Below are 26,946 nucleotides of genomic sequence, written 5' to 3'. Positions count from 1 at the left end.
CACCTAGGAGCCCCAGTCATGGAGCAGGACCTCATTGTGCTAAGTGCTGTAGTCACAGAACAAAAAGATGGCTCCTGTCTAACGGACTTCATGAAGTCGCTGGCATTTCTTCCTTTACGGGATCAGAACTCTTCTTGGGGTAGGTTATTTTTTGGGAGGGGAGAAGAAGCATGAATGTAAAGGGTGTTTGAATTGTGGGTTTTGCTTATTCATAGATACAAGGCCAGAATGGACCATTGTAATCACCTAACAAATCAGTCTGACTTCCTGTATAATACAGTCCTTAGGACAGGAGTGGCCAAACTTACTGACCCTCTGTGATTTTCCCCTGGTGTTATCTGGACCGGTGATCTGCTAGGCCACTCCAATCTTTGACTCTGGGAGCCAGCCTTACCCTAGTCTGCTTTGAGAACCCCCACTCCTGGGCAGTTCACGCACAGCCTCTGGCATGTAAGCTGCTCCCAACTACTGGCAACTGAATGACACTAGCTAATATCTCCGGTCCCAGACACAACCCTGGGAACCTCCATCTTGCAGTGTCCAGTTATGTCTGCTGGACTCTGCAAGCTTATATGAGTTTGTCAATTTAACAAAGAAATTGATTTGTACCAGGCTTGTTATTCCAAGGGGAGTCTCTGACATGCTTCAAACCAAATGCAGTGCTTCAGGTAGAATAAACAAACAGATTTATTAATTATGAAGATCGATTTTAAGTGATTATAAGTCAAAGTATAACCAGTCAGATTTGGTCAAATGAAATAAAAGCAAAATGCTTTCTAAGCTGATCCTTTGATCAGTGCTTCAGTCGCTTGGTGGTGGTGTCTGTAGATCGAGGTGGAAGAGGGAGAGAGAGCATGGCACATGTCTCTCCCTTTTATCATGTCCTTTCTTCCCCTTTGCTTTGCATCCCCCATCAGAGTCAGGTAAGCATTACCTCATCGCAGTTCCAAACTGACCAAAGGAAGGGGAGTGACTCCCTTGAGAGTCTAACAGATTCTTTTGTTGCTGCCTAGGCCAGCGTCCTTCGTTCCTGTGAGGTGGGCTGGGTTTGTCCCATACCTGCACTGACTAGGTGTGAACTGCCTCTCTGCTCTTGGAGAGTTTTTGCATGGGCTTATTTTAAGCCATGAGGATACAGTCAGCCTCATAACTACATATATGAAATTATAACCTATAACATTATGAAATTATAACCTATAACCTGTAACAATTACTATAACAACCATGCTCAGTGCATTATGAGCCTTCCGAAGACACCCAACATGACAAACTTTGCATTGGATACCACCCAAGCATTTTACAAAGATGAACCTGGGTTCCCCTGAGATACAGAGCTTCACACCCTCCGAGCTGCATACAGTAATCTTCAGAAGTTCGAGAGCTGCAAGACGCACACAAGCTGGCCCGTGGGGCAGTGCCTGCTGGGGCATGGGGCTTCTGCCCCAACACCTCCCTACAGGGCTAAAGCCCTTAGACTCCCCTCCCTGCAGTGCAGAAGCCCCTAGGCCCACCATCCTGTTGCAGGGCAGAAGCCCCAAGCTCCCCCCCCCCCCCGCCCAGTCTACTAGGTGGAGAATGGGGTGGGGGGGGGGGAGGTAATGTGGAAGGCTCTGTGAGCTGCACTTTAACTGTAAAAGAGCCACATGTGGCTCACGAGCCACAGTTTGGCCATGCCTGCCCTAGGACTTGTCTGAATTAGCTCTTCTTTGCACTAGAGTAAATCTTTTAGAAAAACATCCAATCTTGATTTTAAAATTTCCAGTGATGGAGACTCTACCACCACCCTTGGTAAACTCTTCCAATGGTGATTAACCACATGGTTAAATTCTCCCGCCACCCCTCCATCTGAAATTGGTCTAACTTCAGCTTCCAGCCATTCAACCTTTTATATCTTTGTTTGCTAGACTGAAGAGTCCTCCATTATCAAATTTCCCTGCATAGGTTCTTACAGATGGTGATTGTCACCCCTTAACCTGGTAAAAGGGTTTCTCAAAGAGGAAGGCTTTGCAACACTTAAGATGGTAGACTTTGAATTCACTGCCCCTTCTGGGAGATTGCTCCATAGCTGGATCCCCTTTACAGAGATTACTTTGTCCCCAGCGCTCATGCTTTGGCCTGGGTTTTGTGATCTGTGTCGCTCCAGAGGAGCGCAGCTGTTACTGGGCTTCATAGATACGGTCTATCTTGTTTGACTTCAAAACCATGAATTCATCAGTTTATTTGGAAATATTATTAGATATTCATTTTAGACTTCATGAATGGAAGGTGTAAATTTTTTAAGCATCTACGAATGGTCAAGCTGCGCAACTTTCCTGTTTGTTGCAGTATTTGAACTTCCAACAATTGGTTCCTTAGTGGCTCTGTCATTGTCTCAAATATTATCTTATTGGTTTATTTTTAATGAGATATTTAAACATTTGTAAAAGGCGACTTTTGAGAGGGTAGATTTGCGTCATTGAATACAGACTGTTAAGTGCAGCCTCTTGGTGACGTGTAACTATACAAAGATGGTATTGCTTGTGAACTTCTCCAGGAATATTTTTAGCTTTTTAAAAGGTGACTAACAATGATTTCTTTGTATTAGATGTAGTACAGTGTGTTTAACCTAGCTGAACATGAGTTTATAGCATGAAGGCTCTCTGCATGTGGTTCCTCTTTTTCATGTTGTACACTTGTGCTGAAAAAGAAACAGATTAAAGAATTACCATCTTATCACTCACATTAATGGTAGATATATACATTTAAAAAAATATTCTACACACAATATATAACTTTCCCCCCAAATTGTGGGTAAATGCTGTTATATGGGCATGAAATTCTCAGCCACAGTGTAGGGATGTTCTACAGTTACTGATGTGTAAATGAAGATTGTTTTGTTTGTTTTCCCCCCTTTTCTCTACACATTGGTTGTGGATGTCTGATTTGCATAATCATGGTAGCTCTCTCAGTAAATGTAGCATGTGAGAATTGCTGTGCTGTTGCTGACAGCTGCTCTTTACCAGTCAAAATACAGGTATTTGCATAATAACATGTAGCGTTGTTTCTTAATAAAATGTTTACTCTCCCCTAATCAGGTAGAGCAGAAATTCTCTGCCATTTTGTAGTAGTGTAGTGTTTTAGTTATTTCACAATAAAAGTCAGTTCAGACCTTCCCGGCTAAATAAATGCTCTGAGTGCTAACACCTTGCACAATGCATATTGTTGACAGGTTTTTTTTTAAGGGTTACAAATAAAATAGAAGCTCATCTTGGAAATTGGCTATTTAAAGTGACAGGAATGGAATAATCTTATTTCAGGGTTTGGGGATTTACATGAGCTACTAAGAGAATTTATCACTAACTCTAAACAGAGTTTTTTGGATGCTCCTTTTTGTATACTTTGTGTAAATTTCAGTTATACTTAAAATGTACTAAGTGATAATTCAGCCCTGATCCTGCAATAATTAAAAGCAAGAGGAACTCTACTCATGTGAGTAGTCTCATTGAGTCAAATAATTAAATAACCAAATGAGAGCTGACTTAGCTAATTAATTACATGTAGTTTGGGTATATTCCATATGTCAACTTTGCAGTGATTTTACTGTGTCAGACAGTCCCCATTGCTCATCAGTGCCTCCTTGCTTTCTGTATAGTTCAGTAGTGCCCAGGGCCCTGATTCAGCCAAGTATTAAACATGTTATTTCATCTTGTCAATTTACTGCATAAAAATAAGCTATTTATTTGTTAGCGTTCATTTGGCATTCATCACCATGGTGTCTGGGCATCTTCTGAGACCTACATTGATTACATTAAAGATTTCCTTAAGAAGAAACCAATTAACATCCCCCACCCCCATTCTTCCTTAATACCTGCAGCTGTACCAGTCCTTCAGAAACAGGGCCAGCTCTAGGATTTTTGCCGCCCAAAGCAAAAACAATTTTGGCCGCCCCCCCGCCTTATTTAATTACCCCACCCCCTGCCCCGCCTCAGCTCCGCCCCTTCCCCAAATCCCCAGCCCTGCCTCCTCCCCCCAGGCTCTCAAGCCTAGGAGGGAAGGGGAGAAGCGGCACTGCGGCCACTCGGAGTCTCCCCCTCCCTCCCAGGTTTGAGAGCCTGGGAGGGAGGGGGAGACTCCGAGTGGCCGCAGCGCGGGCACAGCTTCGCCCCCTCCCTCCCAGGCTCTCAAGTCTGGGAGGGAGGGGGAGCAGCGGCACGCGAAACAGCTGATTCGCGCGCTGTGGCAGCAGCAGCGGAGGTGAGCTAGGGCGGCCGGGGCACATTTTTAGAGGCGGCATTCTGGCGCCGGCCATGCTGCCCCTAAAAATGTGTCGCCCCAAGCACCAGCTTGTTTTGCTGGTGCCTAGAGCCGGCCCTGTTCAGAAAACAGAAATGAATCAGTTTGAAAGGCCGGCCCAAAAACATGTCTTGCAGTGTTTCTGAAAGTGGCTCTAATTAACCATATTTACGGCTGCATGCAGGGCTTCCTTGCATTGTTTTTAATGTTTAAGGGCAAAAGTAAAAAATTATTCCTGTATTCTACTGATCCAGTGGTGGAGGAACAAAAGAGTGAAGGGGATCAGAGGCAAGGTTAGACTGATTGATCCTTGCAGTGTTTCCAAAGTAGAATATGTTCCTGTGGCTCTGTCTATCTACAAATCTGTCATTGACAAACCATGTTTAACAAGAAAACATAGTTAGAAAACTTTCTTGTTTTTTTAAATGAAGGGATATATGAGAGAGTGTGTGTGTGTGTGTGTATACACACACACTCTCTCTCTCTCTCTCTCTCTCTCTTATTTTTATATATATAAAAATGAGAGAGAGAGAGAGAGAGAGAGATATGCGCACATATACATACAAAAAGAGAGAGGGAGAGAGAGAAAACAATGTAAGAAAATAGTTAAATTGAGTCTTGTGATAGAGTAATAATTGACAATATTTACACCAGTCATCCGGAAGTACTGGTTTTACTGACAAACAGGATTGTCTAAACTAATTCTCCATTTTAAAGAGAATTTTTAGCATATTATAAAATGGAAAAAATTAAATAAGAAGAAAAGCTTATTTTTAACTTGGTTTAAAAAATAAGAACCGATGCAAGAACAAACCTAAACACTTAAATCTGTTGCTGAGATACATAAAAATAGCTGAAAAACAATAGTATAGGACTGAAAAGTCAAAGTTCAGAAAGTCAAAATTTATTTCAAACAACATTGCCATCTCAACTTTTAATTTAATAAATGGGTCCCTCGTATTTTATAACATGCTTGTGGGTGCTATGCAACTGCAAAGAAATAAGTTTCACATCCCGATTTATTTTCCACTGTACAGCAGTGTCACGTTTCCCCAACCTCACATCTCCCTCCCTCCCCTCCCAAAAATCACTAGATATTGTAAGTATTAATCTTACTACTGTCACAGTAAAACTGGGTTGTTGGGAGCTGGTAGGAAATGGTTCTCACCATGAAAAAAATGTGAGAAGTATTTGGAAGTTAACCTTTTATTTATAGTTCGCTTTAAAAACAAAAAAAACCCTGCTATTCAAGTTGGACATGTTTTTGCAAAATGAAATCATGTGTAAATCTGGCAAAATGGAAGCCCCAAGTCAGAAATAAAAGAGAACTTTCCACTGTGATACTACATAATGCATAATATTGATTTTTAACCAGCATGAAGGATGAGATTGTGCAGCACCAGTCCCACTGGCAAATATTTACTCTCATGCATAGTTCCGCTGAAATCAATGAGACTGCTCATGTGAGTACATACTTACCAATGGGAGGAAAGATTGCACAGTCTAGCTCAAAGATGATGCAAGTTGACAAAAATTAACATCTTTTAACATTAACATTAAAATAGAAGAGAAGAGAGGGTGTCTTTTGGGGGAGAGATCCTGACTCCACTAAAGTCCATGGCAAAATTCCCGTTAACGTCAGTGGGACCCTTTGTGATTTACTAAGGCCTGGTCTATACTACAGAGTTAGGTCCATGTAAGGAAGCCTACCTTGACCTAATTTCACAGCTCCCAGCATGGAGCTGTGAAATTGACAAGAAAGGCTGTTAGGCTGCATGCTGTGAACCATGGGCCTGGCTCACAGCTCAGGCTGTCACCATAGGGTGGGTGGGGGCTCCAGCTAGAGTCGGGTTGCTGCCTGGGCTCCCTGCTCCCCACTGGGATCCCTGCTACACCCTGGGACTTCCAGTTGGGAGCAGGGAGCCTGGATGACAGTGAGGAGCCAGGTGGCAGCTTCTAGTGGGGAGCTCTGTGCGGATCTGAGATCCTGGACTCTCAGCCCCCCACACTGCCCTTCTTAAGTCAGTGGGAGAAGTGTTTCTAGTGAACACGCGCATCACCGACAGACGAAAGGTACTGTGGACATGAAAACTGCAGTAATTACGTGGTCACCTTGAGTTTGTAGTGTAGACATGCCCTAACTATTTTTTTTCCTCTAAAGTGGCTTCCTGTATTATCTGCTAGTGATTTCAAATGTTGCTTTTCAAAAAGAGAGCCTATATCCATAGTAGGCTTAGGAAGTACCTTCTGTAATCAAAACTTCTCATTCATTTCCCATATGAGTTCTGCTGGGAAGTGTTGCTTTCTATGTGTACTTTCAGATTGCTTAAAATAGGTAGAGTTTTGTTTTTAATTAAATGTTTTAATATTATCTAGCATTTCTATGTGCCTTTCATTTGAGGATCTCAGAGTTCTTTACAAACACATTGTGAACAACTTTAATAAAAAGTTACACTTTTTCTTTTTAGTAATAAAAAAGAACAAACTTCTCCATGGTTGCTTTGAGTTGATTTCAATAATTGGAATGATTTCATTTAGTTATTGGATATTTTAGCAATGACGTATTATATATGTTACTGTCCAGGGCACGCTGGTAAGATGTAACAATATTTCCTTGGGATGGACAGGAAGACCGAGAACCCAGTGATGTGGAAATGTATAGTAACTGTTGAGTATAACTTTGAATCTTGAGATCATTGAGATTATTTTATATTAGATCTAATTTATTTTCTTTCAGGTTTCTTGAAAAAGAGTTGAAACAATTTGTATTTCCCCCCTTCTTTTCGACTCTATTCTTAGCAGCATCCATAATACCACAAGGTAACATATATTCAGACCTACCCCGTGGTAAAAAGCTTAGTTGATGTTAACTGGTACGAGAAGTAATCACATGTCTGAAGTGATCCTCAAACTTGGCAGGTGGAACTATTAAGAAGGTAGATAAATTTTAAATTATGTGTTTTGGGATGAAAGTCTTGTAAGAGTCCTCTGAAGCAATTTATTGCATGCTACAAGTATATAACTTCCTTTTTATTCAGGAATATTTGAACAGCCCTGGCTGGGATGATTTAGTTGGTGTTGGCCCTGCTTTGAGCAGGGAGTTGGACTAGATGACCTCCTGAGGTCTCTTCCAACCCTAATCTTCTATGATTAGTTGGAAGGAAAATTTAAAGGTGTCATGTAAAACAGGCTTAAAATATCCACCAACTCAGGAATCTGAGCAGGAATCTCTCTTGAGCAAATACTACCAGCTTCTGGATTTCAGTTAAAGAAAGAGTTTCTAGTTCTTGTGGTTGTGAATGTAACTTTCCTAATCTGAAGTGAAGATCATGTTTAGACACGGGTGTAAATAATGCAATAATGTCTGCCTAAATTTGCTGATGGTTCAAGTGCCTTTCCTGATGCTCATACTCTTTCCCAAGTAGCAGAAGAGTGTCAGTGCACAAGAATGGATGATGCTGAGCGAATAGGTAGTTATTGAATATTTTTTACTTTCATTGTTCAGTGTGTGGCCCCAGGCCTTATTTACTGAACACAGAATTATAAATTTCCTCATTTTGAGTACAATAATTTGCTTTTATATATATATATATTTTAAGTTAAAAGAAAAGCTTGCAAATTGAAAAAAACCAGAAGTTCCAACATGTGACATTATACTGAAACCCATGAGTCATCAGCAGAGTTGGAACTTTTAGACCTACCACACAGACCTTTACACTTGTGCTAATGGAATAGGTGATAGAGGATGACAACATACTGCTGCTGTGTGAACCAGCTGCTAGAAGAGGTGAAATCCACATTTTGTCAGTGGACAGGGCTGGCCTTAGGGAAAATAGCATCCTGGGCAAACTTGTATTTTGGCACCCCGGGCCTCAGCTGCCTTCCCAGGCTCCTCACCCCATCCCTGTCGCTCCAGCACCCACTGTCTTCCTCCCCCCCCCACTCGCCATTGCCCCAAACTCCCGTCCGTGACCTCACACTCCAGGCCCACCCTGCTTCTTGCCTCTTAATCACAGCACCCTCCTGACCCCGTCATCCACCTGTACGGCCTGTCTTGCCCTGCAGTGACTCACATCTGGATGCCCGGTGATGGGTATCATAGAAAACCACAACAGTCACTTTGACTCCCCCAGCCAATGCTACAGGGAACCCTCATCTGGTTGTTGAGTAGGACAGCCAAGATAATGTAGCAAGCGGTCTGCCACACTCTGACAGGTTGAGTGGGCTCGGAGGCAGAGTCGTACCTCTCCTGTACCTCCCAGCCTCTCCCACTCAGCATGGCATCCAGCTTCTCTGCCAGAGTCCCAGAGGGTCGGCAGCCCAAGAGGAGGTGAGTGACAGGAGGGCACCAGAGGTCTGTGGTGGCAGGGGTGCAAGGTGACCTGAGAGCCCCAGAAATGGGGGAGGGAACCAGAGTTGTGTATATATAGAATCACATTGGTGTGGTGATACCGGGGGGAGGGGAGAGGGTGGTGACATGCAGGCTCCAGAAGGGCAGATCTCTCCCCACCCCAAATACTGAGCATCCCAATATACAAGTGCCCCTCCCTAGTCCTAGGGAAGGTGGATTATTAGGGGAGAGGGAGCTTAAAATGCTCCAGTGCGCTGCAGGTAGGTAGGATGGGTGGTGATGGTGGAAGGTTCACTCCTGAAATATCCCCAACCCCCTGCACTAGCTCCTCCCTTTAGGATGAGTAAGAAAAAGGGGGGCCCTTGAGAACTGGGGAGCATGGGGAACTGTGGGGTCAGTATGGCATGCAGGAGGGGGACCTTGAAGATGTGAAGGAAACCCTGGGAACTGGGAGGCTGGGACCTGTGGGGCAGAGGGAGGGGCCTCCTGGGAGCTGTGTGGGCATGGGGGAGGCTGGGGGGCACAGGGAGGGGTCTCTTGGAAGCTGGGGGCACAGGGCCGGGGTCCCCTGGGAGCTGGGGGCACAGGGAGGGATCCCCTGGAAACTGGGGCTATGGGATCAGGACCCCCTAAGACTTACTGGTCTCTTCTTTGCCCTGGAGTTTTAGTTCCCCTCCCAACCTGGAAGAGGCTGGCAACTTCCAACTCCCATTGGCTGGCCGAGTTGCAGCACTCACCTTCCATTGGGTGGCATAGCTTTCATTCAGGCCGCCCATTGAAAGAGGAACAGCAGGGCTGGGACAGTCTGTGCGGGAGGGGGAGAGCCAGCTCCCAGTCATGGAGTGCAGAGGCAGGACTAGGAGCCTGGCTGAGGGGGGGATACCAGGGGGCCTCTGCTCAGGAGCAGGGAAACAGCGTTCCTACCGCATCAGGCTGCAACCTCAGGCAGCGAGGGGAAGCCCTGGCTTCTGCACCAAGGCGCCCCCTGGCTACGCTGCCTTGAGCAAGGGCCCAGATTGCCCTGCCCTAAGGCTGGCCCTGTCAGTGAGTTTCAAAGCTATTTGCTCACAGTAGAGGAATGGTGAGAGATGGGATTTCCAGCTTCAATTCGAGCTTCTGGGGCAGGGCTGGGGTTGGGGGAGTGTGTTCCTTCCATCCCGGTCCTCAACAAACTCGACTCCCTTCTATTCCTGCCCCTCCGACCTGTCCCAGTCCTCTTCATCTTCCTTGCCAAGTATCCAACATTCAAGCCCTGCTCTCTCTACATTTCAGTTAGTCTGCGGTCTCCTCCAGCAGTGGGGCATTGAGAACACAGACAAGACAGTCTCCCTGCTGTCAGTTCTGGTGCCAGGAGCCAGGAGGAGCAATTGGATACACCTGCAGCCCTGAAATTGAGCGTTCTCAGTTGTTCTGTGGATGCACAGGCAGCCCAATTGGCATGTGGGCCTGTGAGGGGATGGAACATGCCACTGCAGATGGAATCTTTGGAGAATTTACCTGCCAAACTCTAACATGTCTCTTCCGCACATGTGGAAACTGATATTTTTTTCACAGGCTTTATAACTTGGACGGATATGCCATACTGACCCCACAGTTCCTCATGCTCCCCAGTTCTCAAGGGCTCCCCCTTTTTCTTACTTATCCTAAAGGGATGATGGCAAAAGGTACATCCCCACCTTTCTGTAAATTGTTATGTCCATGCTCCAAACCCTGGAGGTGCTAGAGCTTCCCAATGAAACAGCTGTAATCATTTTTTAACACGAGCAAAACAACATATTTTTCCTAATGTCTCTGAATGGCAGTGCTGTTTTACTGAAACTTTTTTTTAATTTTAATAAAGAAAATCAGCCTGAGGCAGTAACCTGGCATGGGAAATTTGAGCCTGAGTGGCTAAAATTTGGTAAAGGGTGTGTCTATGCAGCAAAGAAAAACCTGCGGCTGTCCCATACTAGCTGACTCAGGCTTGCGGGGCCTCGGTCTGCGGAGCTTTTTCATTGCTATGTAAATTTCCAGGCGTGGGCTGCAGCCTGGGCTCTGGGACACTGTGGAGTGGGCGGATCATAATGAAAAGTATTAGGCAACCTTAACTGTAGGTGCTGCTACCCATGTTGACTAAAGTAATTTTTGTAATACTGCAATTTGATGTGAAACCTTCCCATGATTTTTGTATGTCGCCTATTGATGTAGATCATTAGTTCCTTGGGGCAAGGATCATCTCACCTTTAAATATCTTAAATTATTTTAGTTTGTTCTCCTGAGTTTGCAAAGTGTTCATAATATTCTTACTTAAATGATCTAGGCAAACAGGGCTACATTAAACAAACTGCTGTCTGGTACAAACATAAATAGTTATTGGTAATTACATTTTAAAAAGTCATCTCATAATGGCAACATTGATTTGCACATTGTGTTAGAATAAAATATTAGTTGTACGTTTTAACCTTAAAGAGGGGAAATTGGATTGTTTTTAACTAGACTTTTGAAATTCCTGCTTCTGGTTTGAGTTTGAGTTTCAGCCTTGTGTCTGTTTGCAGAGCTGTGAAAAGTCCCACAGAAAAATGTGGTGTTATAATATAAACTGTGGCAGGCCATAAATCATAACAGGAAAGGTACAATTATAAGCATTAGGTAAATATGTAAAGAGCTGTAGTAAGAGCCATATTGAATGAAAGCTTTTCAAACTATGATTTTTAATGCTAAGAAATTGTTAAGCAAATGCCCAAATGCTTAAAGATGACAAACTATTTGAGAGAAAGGAGGACCCAGGACATACAACAGGAGATGGTCTCTTTCTTCATAAATTTTTCCCAAATTGATTTGTAAAGACATTGGTTGATACCAGAGCCCGTTTCCATCCAAATTAGAATTTGGGGTGTCTGGATCTGAATTTGATCTCTAAATGATCATGATGATGGACATTTTATGAGAGCAGTGCTACACAGATCTTTATCCCCAGTCTGTGGTTCTCAGGAGGGTGGAAGCGGGAGTGTCTCGGGGAGCCACCAGCTCCAGTACCTTTTGAGGAGGAAATCTGCTGGGTCAACTTGTTCAAGATGGTTTATAAGGATATTAGTGAGCAGTTCAGTGGAGGAGGTGGATGGACTGGACACAGGGAAATGTATTAAGATGGAAGTTGGAACTGTGTCTTCACTGCAATTGCCTGTAACTATTGCTATCAGTTCTGCGAGCAGCAATGGGTGATCAACTGGCTGATAACACTGGTGTGACCAACTTGTACCATTTATATACCCAAACCACAGGCCTGTCTTACATATTTTTCGCCTCTCTCCACTAAATAATCCTCCTTCCATCCTATTGCCATGTAATGAATGTCCAGGAATTGGAGAGGAAGGATGGGCCAGTAGTTAGGGCGCTAGCCTGGGACTTCAGAGACCTGTATTTGATTTCCTGATCTGCCAGACTTCCTATGTGACCTTGGGCACTCAGTCTCTCTATGCCTGAGATCTCTGTCTGTAAAATGGGGATAAGAGTATTTCCCTACTTCACAGGGGTGTTGTGAGGATATTGAAGACCGAGAAAGTTGGATACTAAGTCAGTACCATACAGGTACATAAATAGAATTTGTACAGTCACACTGATTTACCACAAACATGTCGTCTTCTGACCAACTTACTGTAATTTACACTACTACTAGTCTCTCCTGCATTTGACTTATAGAATTCACTGGTAGATGTACCTACTTACTACCAAATGTGGATGTAACCCAGACTGCGTATTCATTGCATAACAGTGTGCTGTAACAGGATCTGGAATGTGTTATGGTATAGTTGCAGGCCTAATAAATGCATACTAAGCTTTAATTATAAAGGATTTTTTCTCCTCATTCTGCATTGCATTGAGTCAGTGTGTCACTGCTTCATTTTACTTGTCTATCTCCAGCGATTTCGTTTGATGGGTTTTTTTTCTTCGATTAGCTCACTTTTTTAGTGTCACTCTGTACATCTAATGGATTTTTACAGATAACATACCAGCCAACACAAAGCTATTTTTTGTTTGGGTGATAAAGCATATTTTTATTCATGGGATCACTGCTGATAAGAGTCCTGGTAAATGGGGTTATTTTCCCTGGGTTGGTCTGTTTCACTCTCCCCTCCCCCAAAGGAAGGAATCTCCAAGGCCAAGAAGCTGATACAATGTCCTTCTAAACGAAACTAGATAGTGTGTGACGCTGCACTTCCCCATCCTGCATCCTGCTTGTTTATACAGGTGTTTCTACGGGAATGTGGGTATTTAAAGTTAACCAATGAAAGCTGATAAAAACAGCACTTAAGGGTCACATTCTAGGACTCTTGCATCTCTGTCAAGCTTCATCAATTTAAATGTCTATGTGATCAACGTTTCCCTTTTCCCTTATGTGTTACTAACTTGGGATATAGGTTTGTGAGTATCCTTTGAATATGTGGTACACCTTACTGTGACTGTTCCTTTGTGTGGAGTGGGATGAAGGTCTCCAAAGAAGGAGAAATACAAAGTACTTACCCATCCTGTAAAACACACACACACACACACACACACACACACCCATGCTTAGTTTGTTCCTTTGCCTGATGCTTCCTGAAATTAATTGTAACCTCTCTTTCCATAGGAACAGACAGTATTTTTAATGAGAGAACTTTGAGAGAGTTTTCATACCCTCAACCCATACTCCATTCTCCATGCTAAAAGTTTTTTGGGTGACATTGCAGGAGATGTCTTTTTTTTTTTAAGTCTGTTGCCAGGACAATTTGCTCTTAATTATTTCCATTTGTCTCTTAAGCCCGGACTGCACACACAGTTTGTACTGGTATTACTGTGTCAGTTAGTGTGTGACTCTCTTTTGTTTTGTTTTTTACTCTATATAGCTATACCGATACAGTTATACAGGTATAAAGCACTTACCAGTATAGGAACAGCTAAACCACTATAAAGCACCTTTTACTGATATAACTGCATCCAAATTAAGAGGGTTTGATGTTAAGTCTTTTTTTAATTTATAGTAAAGTATAGATACCAGTTGCCTTACCTGGCCCTCCTCTTTGTCTCACTGAAAAACTTGCAAGTGTACAATATTTGGAGGAATATTAAATTCCTGTGTATGGTTGAAGGTGGAGAAAGGTGTTTTTATAATAGGAGTCTGCATCTCTACCTGTTCTCTACCTGGGGGGGAGGGATAGCTCAGGGGTTTGAGCATTGGCCTGCTAAACCCAGGGTTGAGAGTTCAAACCTTGAGGGGGCTGTTTAGGGATCTGGGGCAAAAATCTGTCTGGGGATTGGGTCCTGCTTTGAGCAGCGGGTTGGACTAGATGACCTCCTGAGGTCCCTTCCAACCCTGATATTCTATGATTCATCTTGTTTCACACTGCATTGTGGCTGTTGGCTGATTGTAGACCGACATGGCGCTAAATATTGCCATGTTTTTGTTGGCTACTCTTGCCAGATCCAATCTTATAGCTTCCCACTGACTTTTTTTTTAAAGGCTTTCTTGTCCAATATTTACCTTGTTTGAAATTTAAATATGAATATCAAGCCCAATTTCTAGGATAAATAACATTTTGTGTGTGGGGAGGGTGGGTGTTAGGATTTAAAATTTGGATCCAAATACATAACATTTCATCATTTCTAAACTTTCTCCTGGGTTTGCTTTCCCCACTTGCCCTGTTCCTCTTCGAGTAAATCTTCCAAGTCTGACAAACACAAACTCATCTGTGCCTATTGCAGATGCTCAACTAATGGCATGAACTGACAATGGCAGTAATGCTGCTCACTCTGATAGATTCTTTTAGTGGAATGAACAAAAGTAGGGTCGTTGGTGGTGCAAATGAAATATACAATTTAAACTCTCTAAATGTGTGAATGAAACAAATGGAGAGGACCTGCTCTCTGGCTAGGTTTTGGGCAGATGGTCAAAGTGACCTGAGTCAGATTCCTGTCTCTCTTCTAGTGAGAGTGCAAAACAAAAAGACACACCATGTTCAGTACTGTGTGTAAATCAGAAATGGTTCCAGCCCCCTTTTGTGCTGATGTTCTTAGTATTTATCAGAATGTGTATTGAGAAACATTTTTTTGTGTGAATACATTTTTTGCATGTCTGTGTATTTGAGGTATGAGAAAAAATTGCACAATAGTTTTCACAAGGGCATTTGGCAGTACTGAGAGAGTTCTAAGTTTGTCTGTTGGGCAGGATTGCAGTTCAAACAACAGTCTGATAGAGCAGAGAGTACATCTGGTATACAGATAATATGATGAAAGTAATAAAATCAAAATTCACAAAGACAGGGAAATTAGAATGGCAATAGTAGGAGAAAAGGGGTATAATGTTTTTTGCAGATAGCTTCTCCTATGAATTGGTTAGTTAGTTTTACTTGTGTTCAGGTGCTGGTAGAGCCTTTATCTTAGGGAGGTTTACTTTAGAGACGTGTTGGTTAAAAAACAGTTTCTTAGTGTAATTAAAATGGATTGTATTTTCCCCCCTAGCAAATACTCATGCTTGGACCAACAGATACATAATTGAATGGAATTATGTTGTTTATACACACATTCACTGATCTGTGTTCAAACCAGCAGGGAAAATTTATGCACCAATCCTTTTAGTGCAGAAGGATTGTTACTATATAAGATTGTATGTTTTATTCTTTTTATCTGCAACTAATTTAGAAGCAATATGTGAAGAGACCCACTTTCGGTATTTGTCAGGGGTGCTTCAGCTCAGTCTCGTTTTTCAGTTGTGATTAATGTTGTTTTGGACGTGCCCATAAGTCTCTTTGGAAGGCTTATGCTATGTGGAATGTGCAGTTCCCCTGCTGAAATGAAAACTCAGAGGGGGTAACTGAATACTCTCTTCAGTCAGTGTATTTCCAGCTCGAAGAAAAAACAAATAGCTTTGCTGAGAACAATGAAAATTCCTTGAAACACTAGGAGACTGGACTTAAAAACTGACACTGTCAAGGTCTTAAGGCTCAGACTTTCAAATTGCTTATAACCCAGTGGCACAAAGTCTTTCCAGCCCTCAGGGCTGAACCAGTACCTTGCCAGGAGTTTAAGGGCCACAAGTAATTTACATGTAGATATGTTGCTTAAAACTCCTCAAACCACAATATATTATATCTCTTAATTTTTATTCATCCCGGGTTGCCCTCCATCCTCAACCCCATGGTCTCTAGTCATTCACCACTGCTTTTCATTGACATTTCCCCATGCTCTATGCTCCACTATGCTTCAGGCTTCAAAATGCATATCATTTAAAGGTAATCCAGAAATGCAGTGAAGCACTTAAAGGACTTGAGAGCACTTTTTGGGAGGGTCAAGATTCATGTGTCCCCAGATGCTCATCACCTCTCTTAGCTTGATTGACTTGTGACTCTCTTCTGTGGCTGCCTATAGCAACTATGTATTTCCATCCCTGACTCCTTGATCTCCTAACCTGTTTGCTTGCATGGAAGTATGATTTCCATCTCTACTCCCTTGCTCTCCACTCCACCATACAACTGAAGTGGGATTTTAAATTTTTAGTGAACCCATGAGATTCGGATAATACCCTGGCAGTTGTGGGTCATGGATTGTGCATTAATTGTAAGTGGATGTGGAAACTTACCAGAATTTTGATTATCTGCATTTTTTTAAAAGATATGATTTGAAATCTACTTTACTATTATCAAGTAATTTTAAAAATAACCACTGTTTTAGAAAGGTCTACAAATACAAAATATTCAGTGCATCATTTTTTATTTAGACATTTTTGAAGAGAGAAGGTGAGGTGTGGTATTTTATTGAACCAACTTCTGTTGGTGAAAGAGACAACATTTTGACTACACAGAGCTCTTCTTCAGGTCTAGGAAAAGTACTCAGTGTCACAGCTAAATACAAGAACAGAGTATTTAGCATAAATAGTTAATGCATCTCTTAAGGGACCATTCAACAAGACAATCCTCATGTTAACTCTCGTCATTCCAAGAAGTATTGCTTTATTTTATCATTTTACTTACAACTGTATTGTTGAAGCATTGCTTTTTTTTAAACTTCAGTTTATAAACAAAGTCTCAAATATCCACTCCTGAATTGTATTGGATCCATATGCCTTCTTTGTTGATTGTATCGAGGCAGATAAGTTGTGGATACGTGTTTTTGTTTTGTTTGTTTTTTTACTAATTATGCAGTAAATGACTTGGCCTGCTTTTGAATACAGTAGAATGTAAAACATTGTTATTTGTTTATGGTAAACTATGATGTGCTAGGTGTTTTCCAGCGATTTCAAGAGAGTACAGGCCCTGTGCAGAGGAGCTCACTCTCTAAGAGCTGGTAAACAACATTTTGGAATAAGGAAAAGCTAGAATGGAATTTTTATACAAGTCAATTAGATTCTCTGTAGGAACACAGCAGAAGTAGGTTTTCAAGAGGGCTTTGAGTGTGGCCAGGTTAGGGGCCCTGCGGATGGACTCGGGACAGTCGTACCATGCATAGGGGACAGTATGAAAGAAGGCCTGGGGATAATTGTGCAAGAAGCAGATAAGGCTGGGGAACGCTGGAAGAGCAGAAGCTGTTTGGGTGGGGGAGGCGTGACACAAAGCCTGACAAAGATGGATAAGCAAGGAGGGGGAGAATTTTTATAGAGAGCTTTTGAAGGTGATAACAAGTGTTAAATCTGCTGTAATAGTGGATGGTGAACTAAAGGAGGGATGGATTCAAAGAGGGGAATGACATGATCATGCAAGAAATAGGACTTTAGTGGAAGCATTTTGTATGGACTGAAGGGGAGGCCAGAGATGATGTGCTATTTTGAGTTGGGATATAAAGAGGACCTGAATGAAAGATTTAGCTTTGAGAATGGAAAGAAAATGGCAGATCTAGGAGTTGAGGAAGAAGTGACAAGATTTGGATTTGGTATGTGAGCAGATGAGAGGGAAGAGTCAAAAATTATCCTTAGGATTTGAGTGACCCGGGCTGGAAGGGGGAGTGTGTACATAAAAGAGAAAGGAAGACGTTAAGGAAGCCAAGGGCCTGATTTGCAAAAGAGTTGAGCACCTACAACCACCATTGAAGTTAATGGGAGCTGCCAGTACTCAGCAAATCAAACTCTTGTTTTGTTTTTTAAGATTAACAATGTCTATAGTTATTACCAGGTTTCTCTCTTATGTGTTGATGGAAATTGTCAAATATTAACTCTTCTTACTTTATCTGCCTGTCAATTAATCTGAATATTATGAATAGTTTGAGTAAAATTTGACCAGTAACATTTTCTGTAGTCCAGGAAGGGTTCTAGGAAAAGCAGTACATGCTTTCCGTTGATGTACACCACGAATGGCCCCCTTACGTGGGCGTGAGACACATTCAATCTTTGCTTACTGGTTCTCTCACCTCCCTCTCTCTTCCCAGCCAGAACTGCTGTGTAATTCTATCAAACATTGTAAAATCCTTGTTTTCTTAAAGGAAATACCTTCTTCCAACCCTAGAAATTAGTTAAGTTAGAAATCGGATTCATTACATTAGTTCATATTTCCCAGACACAACTAGTTTCACAATATTTTGGTTACCACAGCATGTCAAACATCTTTTGGGTGGAATGTGATGGTGGTGCTGGTATCAGCTAGCTCATCTGGAAATTTAGATTTTTAAAGTGTTTGACCAAGTCTTCTTTGTGCAAGCATGCATAACTATATTGGCCACGCACTGAACAGAGGTGAGGCTGTCAAAGGCTCAAGGTCACAGGTACCCTTGGCTTTCCACACCAAGGACACATCTGTACTACAGTGGCATGACTACAGCTATGCTTTGGTAACGCCATAGTGTAGACGCTTCCTACGGCAGTGGAAGGGTTTTTTCCATTAATGTAGGCAAGCCACCTCCCTGAGCAGCAATAGCTAGGTCAATGGAAGAATTCTTTCAACCTAGATGCACCTACACTGGGGGTTAGGTCAGCGTAACTCCAGTGCTCAGAAGTGAGACTTTTTCAGGCCCCTGAGTGCTGTAGTTATGTGAAATAAACTTTTCAGGCCCTAGATTTTTAGTGTTGCAGCCTTCTGCTCAGGTAGCCCTTCCTTCCTCTCTTTTCTCCAGCCTGGTCTATGCTTCAAAGTTAGATCAACTTACCTACGTCGCTATCACTGCTCGGGGATGTGGATTACTTACCTTGATGATTAAAAACCGTTCCACTGCTGTAGGAGGTATCTGTGCTGTACTGCTGCAGCTGCATAGCTGCTGTAGGACCCGTAGCGTAGACACGTCCTCCCTCTCCCTGATAATGCTTATTTCATTACTTTAGCTCTAAATATTTTTAACAAGCATATAATTCTTTTGAATTTTAACGACTTCAGTGTGTTACTAATTACCCAGTTATGTAGTACCAATAAACAATGAATTTTTTTATTTTTTATCTTTAAAAAAAAATGAAGTAGTTATTTGTTCTCAATCCTTCTGCTTTTTTGAATTGCTTTCTCTTCAGATTGAAGAAGGGAGCAAAGCTGCAGCTGTTGACAAGTTACTGGCTGGAGACGAAATTGTCAGCATCAATGACGTGGGCCTCTCCGGGTTCAGACAAGAGGCGATCTGTCTGGTGAAGGGATCACACAAGACTCTAAAGCTTATAGTGAAAAGGTAAGCCCCGAACGGACAGCCAGAGGGCTGGATGCTGCCTGGCTCTGCTTTTCAAAGGAAAGGGGCAGACTAAACCTGTTAAAGAGAAGCAGCAATGATTTGCTGTTTTACTTTATTTTCTGCAGGAGTCTTATAAGGGGTCATTCACATTTTTATGCACAAACATTATATGTTGCCTCTTCTTCCAAAGGAGCACAGATGAAACACTTTGCAGGCATCGTATGGGGGAGTGAAGGTCCAAGAGCTTTGGTGTGCTACAAACAGAATTATTTCACAGCTTCAGTCTCTAATTCAGGAAGAAGGGAAGGGAGATGGCAGGCTTGCCCTGGCCTTGTGGCAATAATGACTCTGTTGGGTGCAATAGCTACATCTGTGATTGTGAGGAATTGGTTTTATAAAGGGCTGGGTGGGAAACAGTTTTTTCATCCCACAAGAATTTTTGAGATTTTAAAAAATATATTTTCATCCTGAATCGGGATGAAAAGTTAAAATCTGAAAAAAATTCATGAATCAAAAATATGGAAAAATAAATTCACTCAGTTCAATGGAAATGTTTCAATATTAGCCTTTTACATATGTACTATACAATGGCTTACATTTTGAAACAGCTTTTTATGTTGACCTTTAAACTGGACAAAAATGTTTTGAGAATTTCAGAAAAATATTGAAACGAGTTTCAAAATGGGAAATCTGTCAGAACTGATTCTTTCGTGCAAACAGTTTCAGATTTGATGACTCAACTTTTTCTGATGCGGGGAAAAAAAATTCTTGTCAAAAAATACATGACAAGCCTCTTTAGTAATGTGCATTGCGGATGGTTATGTTTTAGAAGTGAAAAGTGCATTGGTGTAGAGCCGAAGAGAGTATTGTGGTGATTGGGTGATACAGTACATCAATTTAGATTGGCTTGAATGTTAATGTTGCCTTAAATGGTGATCCTTAGTTTGTGGAGATAGCATTGATAGGAAATGAACATGAACAGCCTTTACTTTTAGCTTAAAAAGGGCTTTCTTGTGGGGATGGAAGAAATTAGCAGAGCTGCTGAATCTATCACCCAAACAGATGGTGCAATAACTTACAAGTCTATGAATTACAGGTTCAGGGAGTTCTACCAAAATTTGTGCAGCACCAGGACTAATAAATAAAAATAAAAAATTGTCTGGACTATGCTATAAATCATATTGGTCTCCATCAACTTGATCCTGCACTGGCTACTCTGCTGGAAAAGATTTCTCATTAGAGCAGTGCTGCTCTAACTATGGTTCGGGACCCCAAACTGGGTTGCGACCACATTTTAATGGGGATGCCAGGGCTGGCATTAGACTTGCTGGGGCCGAAGCCGAAGTCTGAGCCCCACCGCTCAGGGCCAAATCCCAAGGGCATCAGCCCTGGGTGGTGAGGCTCAGGTTACAGGCTGGGCAGTGGGGCTTTGAGGCTCGGGAAGGCTCAGGCTTCAGTTCCCCTTCCTGGGGTCGTGTAGTAATTTTTCTTGTCAGAAAGGGGTTGTGATGAAATGAAGTTTGAGAACCCCTGCATTACCGTGTATTGCATCAGCTGTCTGTGATCTAGATCAGCGGTTCTAAACTGGGGGTCTGCGGTACCCGGGAGTCCGGGAGCCCTTTCAAGGGGACCACGGGACCCCGTGGCCAAGTCCCGATCCTCGGCACCCCCCTCAGGGCTGAAGCCGGGAGGCATGGGGATGAATCCCAGAGCTCCGAGTCCTGGTGCTCCCTGTGGGGCAGAAGTTCTGAGTCCATGGGCAGAGTTGGGGACATGAAGGGCATTGCGCCCTCCGCAAACTGCAGCACAAGAGCACGTCCCGGAGGCAGCGCCACACCTCACCCCCGCATCTCCACTCCCCGCCACCTGGCCAGGTTGGAGGCTGGAAGCCGGAGTCAGACAGTGCGGGGCAGCTGCTGCTCTGACTGGTGCCACGGAGCAGGCAGCGGCAGGGTTCCCTGCTCTCCTGCTGGTGCCCCAGGTTGAAGGTGCTCCTCAGTTCCCAGTCCCCTTTGCTCCCTCAGAGGCAGCTGCTAAGAGCCCTCCGGGTGGGGAGACCCAACTCCGTGGCTGGCAGACCCTTCCGGGAACAGGGACCACAGGGGAGTCCTCCCAGCATACAGCCCCTAATTCCTCTCTCCCTACACCCTGAGCTACCCCCCTGCCCATGCACAGCCCCTAGCCACGCCCCTCCCTGCACCCACAGCCACCCCCTGTGTGCACACAGCCCCTAGCTACTCCCCTCCCTGCACCTTTGAGCTACCCCTTGTCTGCACACAGCCCCTAGTTACCCTCTCCCTGCACACTAAAGTTGTTTTCAAACTTTTTTAGCTAAGCCCCCCACCTTTGAGTTATAATTTTTGGTTGCTGGGTGGCCTGCTGAAGTGAGTCATGGGGTGGAGTTGGCACTCACTCCCTGGACTCCGCCATGTGGAGGTGGCTCTAGCCTCACTGTCCCCTGTCCCCCACAAAATAGAAGTCAAACTACACCTATGCCCATGGCCCTTCCAGAGGACCCCCCCCCACCCACCCACCCCGCTGGGCCCTGGAGTTGTTATAACATGTAGAGGGGGGAGGGCCCTGATTTTCATATAGAAAACCCTTTTTCTAAAATTATATTCCTCTGAAATATAAAATAAGTTCTGTTGATGAAAGTGGGACCAGGCCAGAAAGCATTTGGTCTCTCTGCCATTTCTGAGCAGTTCACACATTTGAAACTATTCCATCCAAGTCTTATGCTTTTATCCTTCACTTCTTTTCCTTATGCAGTAATTCCCAGGATATCTAATAGCTAAGTACTTTGGGACCTAGCCAGCTGTGCATTTTAAAAGTCCAAATCTTGGCCGAGACTTAGATGGAGCCAAGGTTTGAGTGAAAAAGTTTTGCTGTGATGTTCAACAGCCTTCATTCACAAACCTGATAAATAACTTTAGTTGTCCTCAGGCCAGGTGTAGTTCTCATTTTGCTACTGTGGGTTAGTAATGTCAATTAGCTATCATAGAATTATCTGTTCTGACACTAGTCTTTAAATAATCAAATGTCTGAATGGTTTATACAAAAGAAAGTTGTTGGTATCTAAACAAAACTCTGTTTTGATACAGAATTCTGGCACTAATCTGCAGGCCATCAACATGCTATCCTTGTTTGTTGATTTCTCTTTTGGAAATGCAGCAGGGTTGAGAGCTAGAAGTAGATAAATCAGCTACAAATATTTGCCACTGTTGAGCCAGTCCCATAGTACAGTAATGTTTGAAAGTCGTTTACAAACATTGATGATTGAACAAGTGCAATGTTCTTTTGGTTTTGGTTGAATAAGGACCCTGGAGGATACATGTTGCTTAATCAAGTGGGTTTGTTGAAACAAAAAATGTTAATTATGTGCTAGTTATTCAGTGTTATTGTGAATCATTTCTTGTGTTGGTGCCTTTTTTTGGAGAACTAGAGAAGAAAATAAAGCACATATTTCTTATAGGAACTGTTTGATTTCTCTTGGTAAACACGTACACAGTAGTTTGTCTATACACACACGATTAAAATAGCTTAGTACCATTGGTACTAAATAAGGGAGTGTGTGTGTATCTATATATAATAAAATGTGCGTGCGCAATGTTTAAACGTTTTTTCCCTAAATACCATTCTGGTTAGGGGTTTATGACACATGCTGTCACTCAGGTTAATGAGGGTAAGGATGGGTGAGAAACTTTTCTCTGTTCCTGTGACCACTTTCTCTGCTGACCTCTGATTGGCTCTTGGAACTGTCAATGGAGGGCAGAATAGCTGAAGCTGGGGAAAAGGAAGCAGAAGCTGACCCAGGCATCCCTGCCCTGCAGTGACTTCTGGTGACAGGAGGCTGGGACTGCTGTTTAATTCAACCAGCTGCCCAGGACTTTGGCCAGAATTGCAGATAACTGAGACTGGCTTTAAAACCCTAGAGTAGTGCTGGCCTGTATGAAAGTGACATTTTTTTCCCTTGAAAGTATGGTTTGTGTTGATGACTCTTTAAATTGTAAAAACACAAAATATGCTCAGAACGTTGATCAAGCTTATTTTTCTAAATCAGAAGACAGAAAGCTGAATGTGCTTTTAAATTTTATCTAAGTGCGACCTGACGGTTAGGATTTTGTTTTAGATGCATCTTAATTTCCTAAAAGGAAAGAGGCCAGAGTCTGAAAAGAACAAAATTACATATAATCTGAATTGTAAATACTCATGAGGAAATTTAGAGTATTTATTTGCATGTCACTTTGTTTACAGAGCCATCCTTTAATTGTGGCATAGCAGTGACAGAGCATATATGTGTGTCCAGAGGGTTTCCCACATTCCACAATATGCTGTACGGTCTGCATCACCTAACATTTTAAGATGAGGCACTAAATAAAAATCAGAAGAATCCTTTCTGTTACATTCACAAACTCTAGGAGGGGTGCTATTTATTTTTCATTTGCTGACCGGAAATGTGCTTGAAGCCAGTGGTAACCCTTCCATATTGTGTGTGAAATTAAATGTCAACTGAAATCGCTGGCCCTTTCATAGCCCTTTGAGCAGTTGGATGTGCTTTCAGAGTTGAGCTCAGTGTTCTGGTTGGTATTAAAAGTGCTGTCATTCTTAAGGGCTCTTTCCCCCCCATCCCTCTTTCAGCTAGATCAGGCCTGCACAATTCGTAAAGCGGTGAGGGCCATATTACTCCAAAGAAAATAGCTGAGGCCTGAAACACCTCCCCCCCAGCACCGCCTAGCCCCCGTGTAAGCAAGCAGGACTCACCCCAGCAGCACCTCCTGCTTGTCTTCTCGGGAATTAGCTTATCCAGCCGTTGGAGCACCCTCTGTAGGCTGGTGTCCCGCTGGCCCCGTGTCCCTCCCAGACCCCTGGTGCCCTTTGATCTGGGGTGCTGCCCCCTGGCAATACCCCCACACTCTGCCTCTAGGTCTCCCCTCTCTGGGGAACCCCCAACCCTCTAATCCCCAACTTGCCTCAGTATAAGGCTACTGCCAGTCACCAACTAGCCCCTGCACCCTGGGGTAGACTGCGGTATAAGCCACACATCACAAGCAAGGTTGGGTTTGGACCTGCTGCTTCTCTCTATAGCTGGGCTGCCCCTCTGCAGCCCTGGTACTGGTCTTAGGCCCTTAGCTAGCTCTGCAGCTTGGGGGTTTTCCAGGCTGCAGCTCCCCAGCTCCTCTAGCCTTACCCAGCCCTGCTCCACTCCCAGTACCCTGCTCAGCTCCCTAGCAGCCAGGCCCTTCTCGCTCTACAAGCAGAGAGAGACTTCCTCTGGCTCACAGCCTTTTTATACAGGCCAGCTGGGGCCTGATTGGGGCCTGGCCCAGCTGCAGTGGCTTAGGGTTACCATGCATCTGGTTTTTCCCGTCCGGGGGGAATTGCCAAAAAGCCGAACATGTCCAGGAAAATGCCGGCCGGGCACTTCCCCTCCCGCGGCTGCTCTGCTCCTCCCCTGACCCTTCAGCTCTGGTTAAGAGCCGAGCTGCCCAAGCGCTATGGGCTTCAGGCAGCCCCTTTGCCTCCGGACCCCAGCCGCTGGCCGGGCACTTCCCCTCCCGGGCTCCGGTGACACAGGGTCCGGAGGCATGGGGGCTGCCCGAAGCTGGTAGCGCTCGGGCAGCTCGGCTCTTAAACAGAGCCGAAGAATCAGGGGAGGAGCAGAGCCTCCGGCCGCTTTGGGCAGCCCCCATGCGTCCAGACCCTGTGCCGCCGGAGCCCGGGAGGGGAAGTGCCCGGCCGGGAGCACAGGGTCCAGAGGCATAGGGACTGCCTGAAGCCCAAGCGCTATCGGCTTCACGGTTTGCCGGGCAGCCTCCAGACCCTGTGCCCCCGGCTGGGCGCTTCCCCTCCCGGGCTCCAGCTGTGCTGGGGAAGCGCCGGCTGGGGGCGCAGGGTCTGGGGGCTGCCCGGCAAACCGTGAAGCTGGTAGCTCTCGGGCAGCCCTTTTCGTGTGGCTGGGAGTGGGAGGGAGGAGGAGGCGGGGAAGGGGCGGAGTTGGGGCGGGGCTGGGGGGTGGGGAAATGGGCAGGGCCAGGGCCCCATGGAGGGTCCTCTTTTTTTTTTTTATTTGTTAAATATGGTAACCCTACAGTGGCTTCCCCAGTCAACCCAGCTTTTCCCCTGCCACAGCCCTGGGGGAGGGCTGTTTTAAGCCCTTCAGGGCAGGAGCGGGGTAACCACCCTGCTACATTCCCCGCCTCAGCACTTCCCGCCTCAGCAGGCCCTGGCAGTGATGCACCCGCTGTATGCCAGGCGGGGGGAGCGGGAGACGGAGACACGTGTGCTTCTGGCTGTTCAGGCGGTTAGAACGCAGCATGCGCGGGGCTGTGAGGGTGCCCCCACCCCGGCAGGGGGCGAACCTGGCAGCCGCGCTTCTGACTGTCTGGCAGGGCCACCCAGAGGATTCAGGGGGCCCTGGGGCAAGGCAATTTCGGGGGCCCTTTCCATAAAAAAAGTTGCAATACTATAGTAACATGTATTTGGAAATGTAAAAAATAACTAGTGAAATACATTCCAAAATTAATTTGTAATAATTTGAAAATACACTAAATACATTATTTTAAAATATTAAATGCTTTAATGGTATGTATACATTTGCAATTACATAATGGGCTGTTGCTGGGTGATGGTGAGGGTTGGTGCCAATGGGCTGTCGCTGCTTGGGGTGGTGCTGCTGTTGCCCAGGGCTGGGTGGGGAGCTGGGCTCGGGGTTAGGGGGTGCCCGGCTCACAGGGGCTGGGCTCAGGGCTGTGGGGAGATGGGGTCAGGGGGGTGTCCGGCTCAGAGGGGCTGGGCTCGGAGCTAGGGGTCAGAGCTGTGGGGGGATGAGGTTGGTGGGGGGTTGCCCAGCTCAGAGGGGCTGGGTGCAGAGCTGGGGGTCAGGGCTGTGAGGTGGATGGGGTCGGGGTGGTGCCCAGCTCAGAGGGGCTGGGCTCAGAGCTGGGGGTCAGGGCTGGGGGGGATAGGGATGAGGTTGGGGGGGTGCCCGGCTCAGAGGAGCTGGGCTCAGAGCTGGGGATCAGGGCTGTGGGGAATGGGGTCAAGGGGGTGCTTGGCCCCTTACCATGCCGATTACCCCCTCTCCCGGAGCCTCAGCACGCCGCATCCAGCGCTGCAGCGGTGTGGTGTCTCCAGCGGGGCCTAAGCTCCCGCCGCTCGGCCGCAGCTCGCAGCCCCGCCCCCTTACCAGCTGAGACGCTGGGGGATGGGGGAAGACGGAGGTGGGGGGAGCCTCCAACATACTCGTGGGGGCCCCTGTGTGGCCCGGGGCAAATTGCCCCACTTGCTTCCCCCCTGGACGTCCCTGCCGTCCGGGCAGTCGGAGCACGGCGCGTGCGGGGCTGTGAGGTTGGCCCTCCCAGCAGGGGGCGAACCCAGCAGCTGCACTTCTGACAGTCTGGGTGGTTGGAGCACGGCGCGCGCACGCGGGGCTGTGAGGTTGGCCTTCTCCCCTCACCCCCGGCAGGGGGCGAACCTGGAAGCCGCACTTCTGACCATGCGAGCGGTCGAAGCACGGCATGCGGGGCAGGGGGCGAACCTGGCAGATTCCCCGCCGCTTGCCCACGGGCCGCACAGTGAGCCATGCGGCCCACGGGCCGCATGTTGTGCAGGCCTGCACTAGATAATGGAAATTCAATCTAGGACTACTTTCAATGGGAGTGGGGGGAAGTTTGTATAGAAATGAGCACCTAATAACTGTTTTTTACACACAGTAAAATATTTTGCTTGAGGACTGA

The 26,946-nt window shown here is 45.1% G+C and overlaps 1 protein-coding gene across 3 annotated transcripts in view; it reads left to right on the top strand.

Moving 5' to 3' along the window:
- The window catches only part of SHROOM2 (shroom family member 2), a 196,310-nt gene that overhangs the window by 51,243 nt on the left and 118,121 nt on the right, over window positions 1-26,946 (top strand). For all 3 annotated transcript variants that reach the window (XM_034757277.1, XM_034757287.1, XM_034757266.1), the window contains exon 2: window positions 19,059-19,210. In XM_034757277.1, coding sequence (XP_034613168.1) covers window positions 19,059-19,210 — 152 coding nt within the window. The remainder of the gene's footprint in view (window positions 1-19,058; window positions 19,211-26,946) is intronic.

The sequence above is a fragment of the Trachemys scripta genome, chromosome 1 (assembly GCF_013100865.1).
Source record: "Trachemys scripta elegans isolate TJP31775 chromosome 1, CAS_Tse_1.0, whole genome shotgun sequence".
In the NCBI taxonomy this organism is placed as follows: domain Eukaryota; kingdom Metazoa; phylum Chordata; order Testudines; family Emydidae; genus Trachemys; species Trachemys scripta.
The sequence above is the reverse complement of the archived record's forward strand: the minus strand, read 5'-3'. Positions and strand labels throughout refer to the sequence as shown.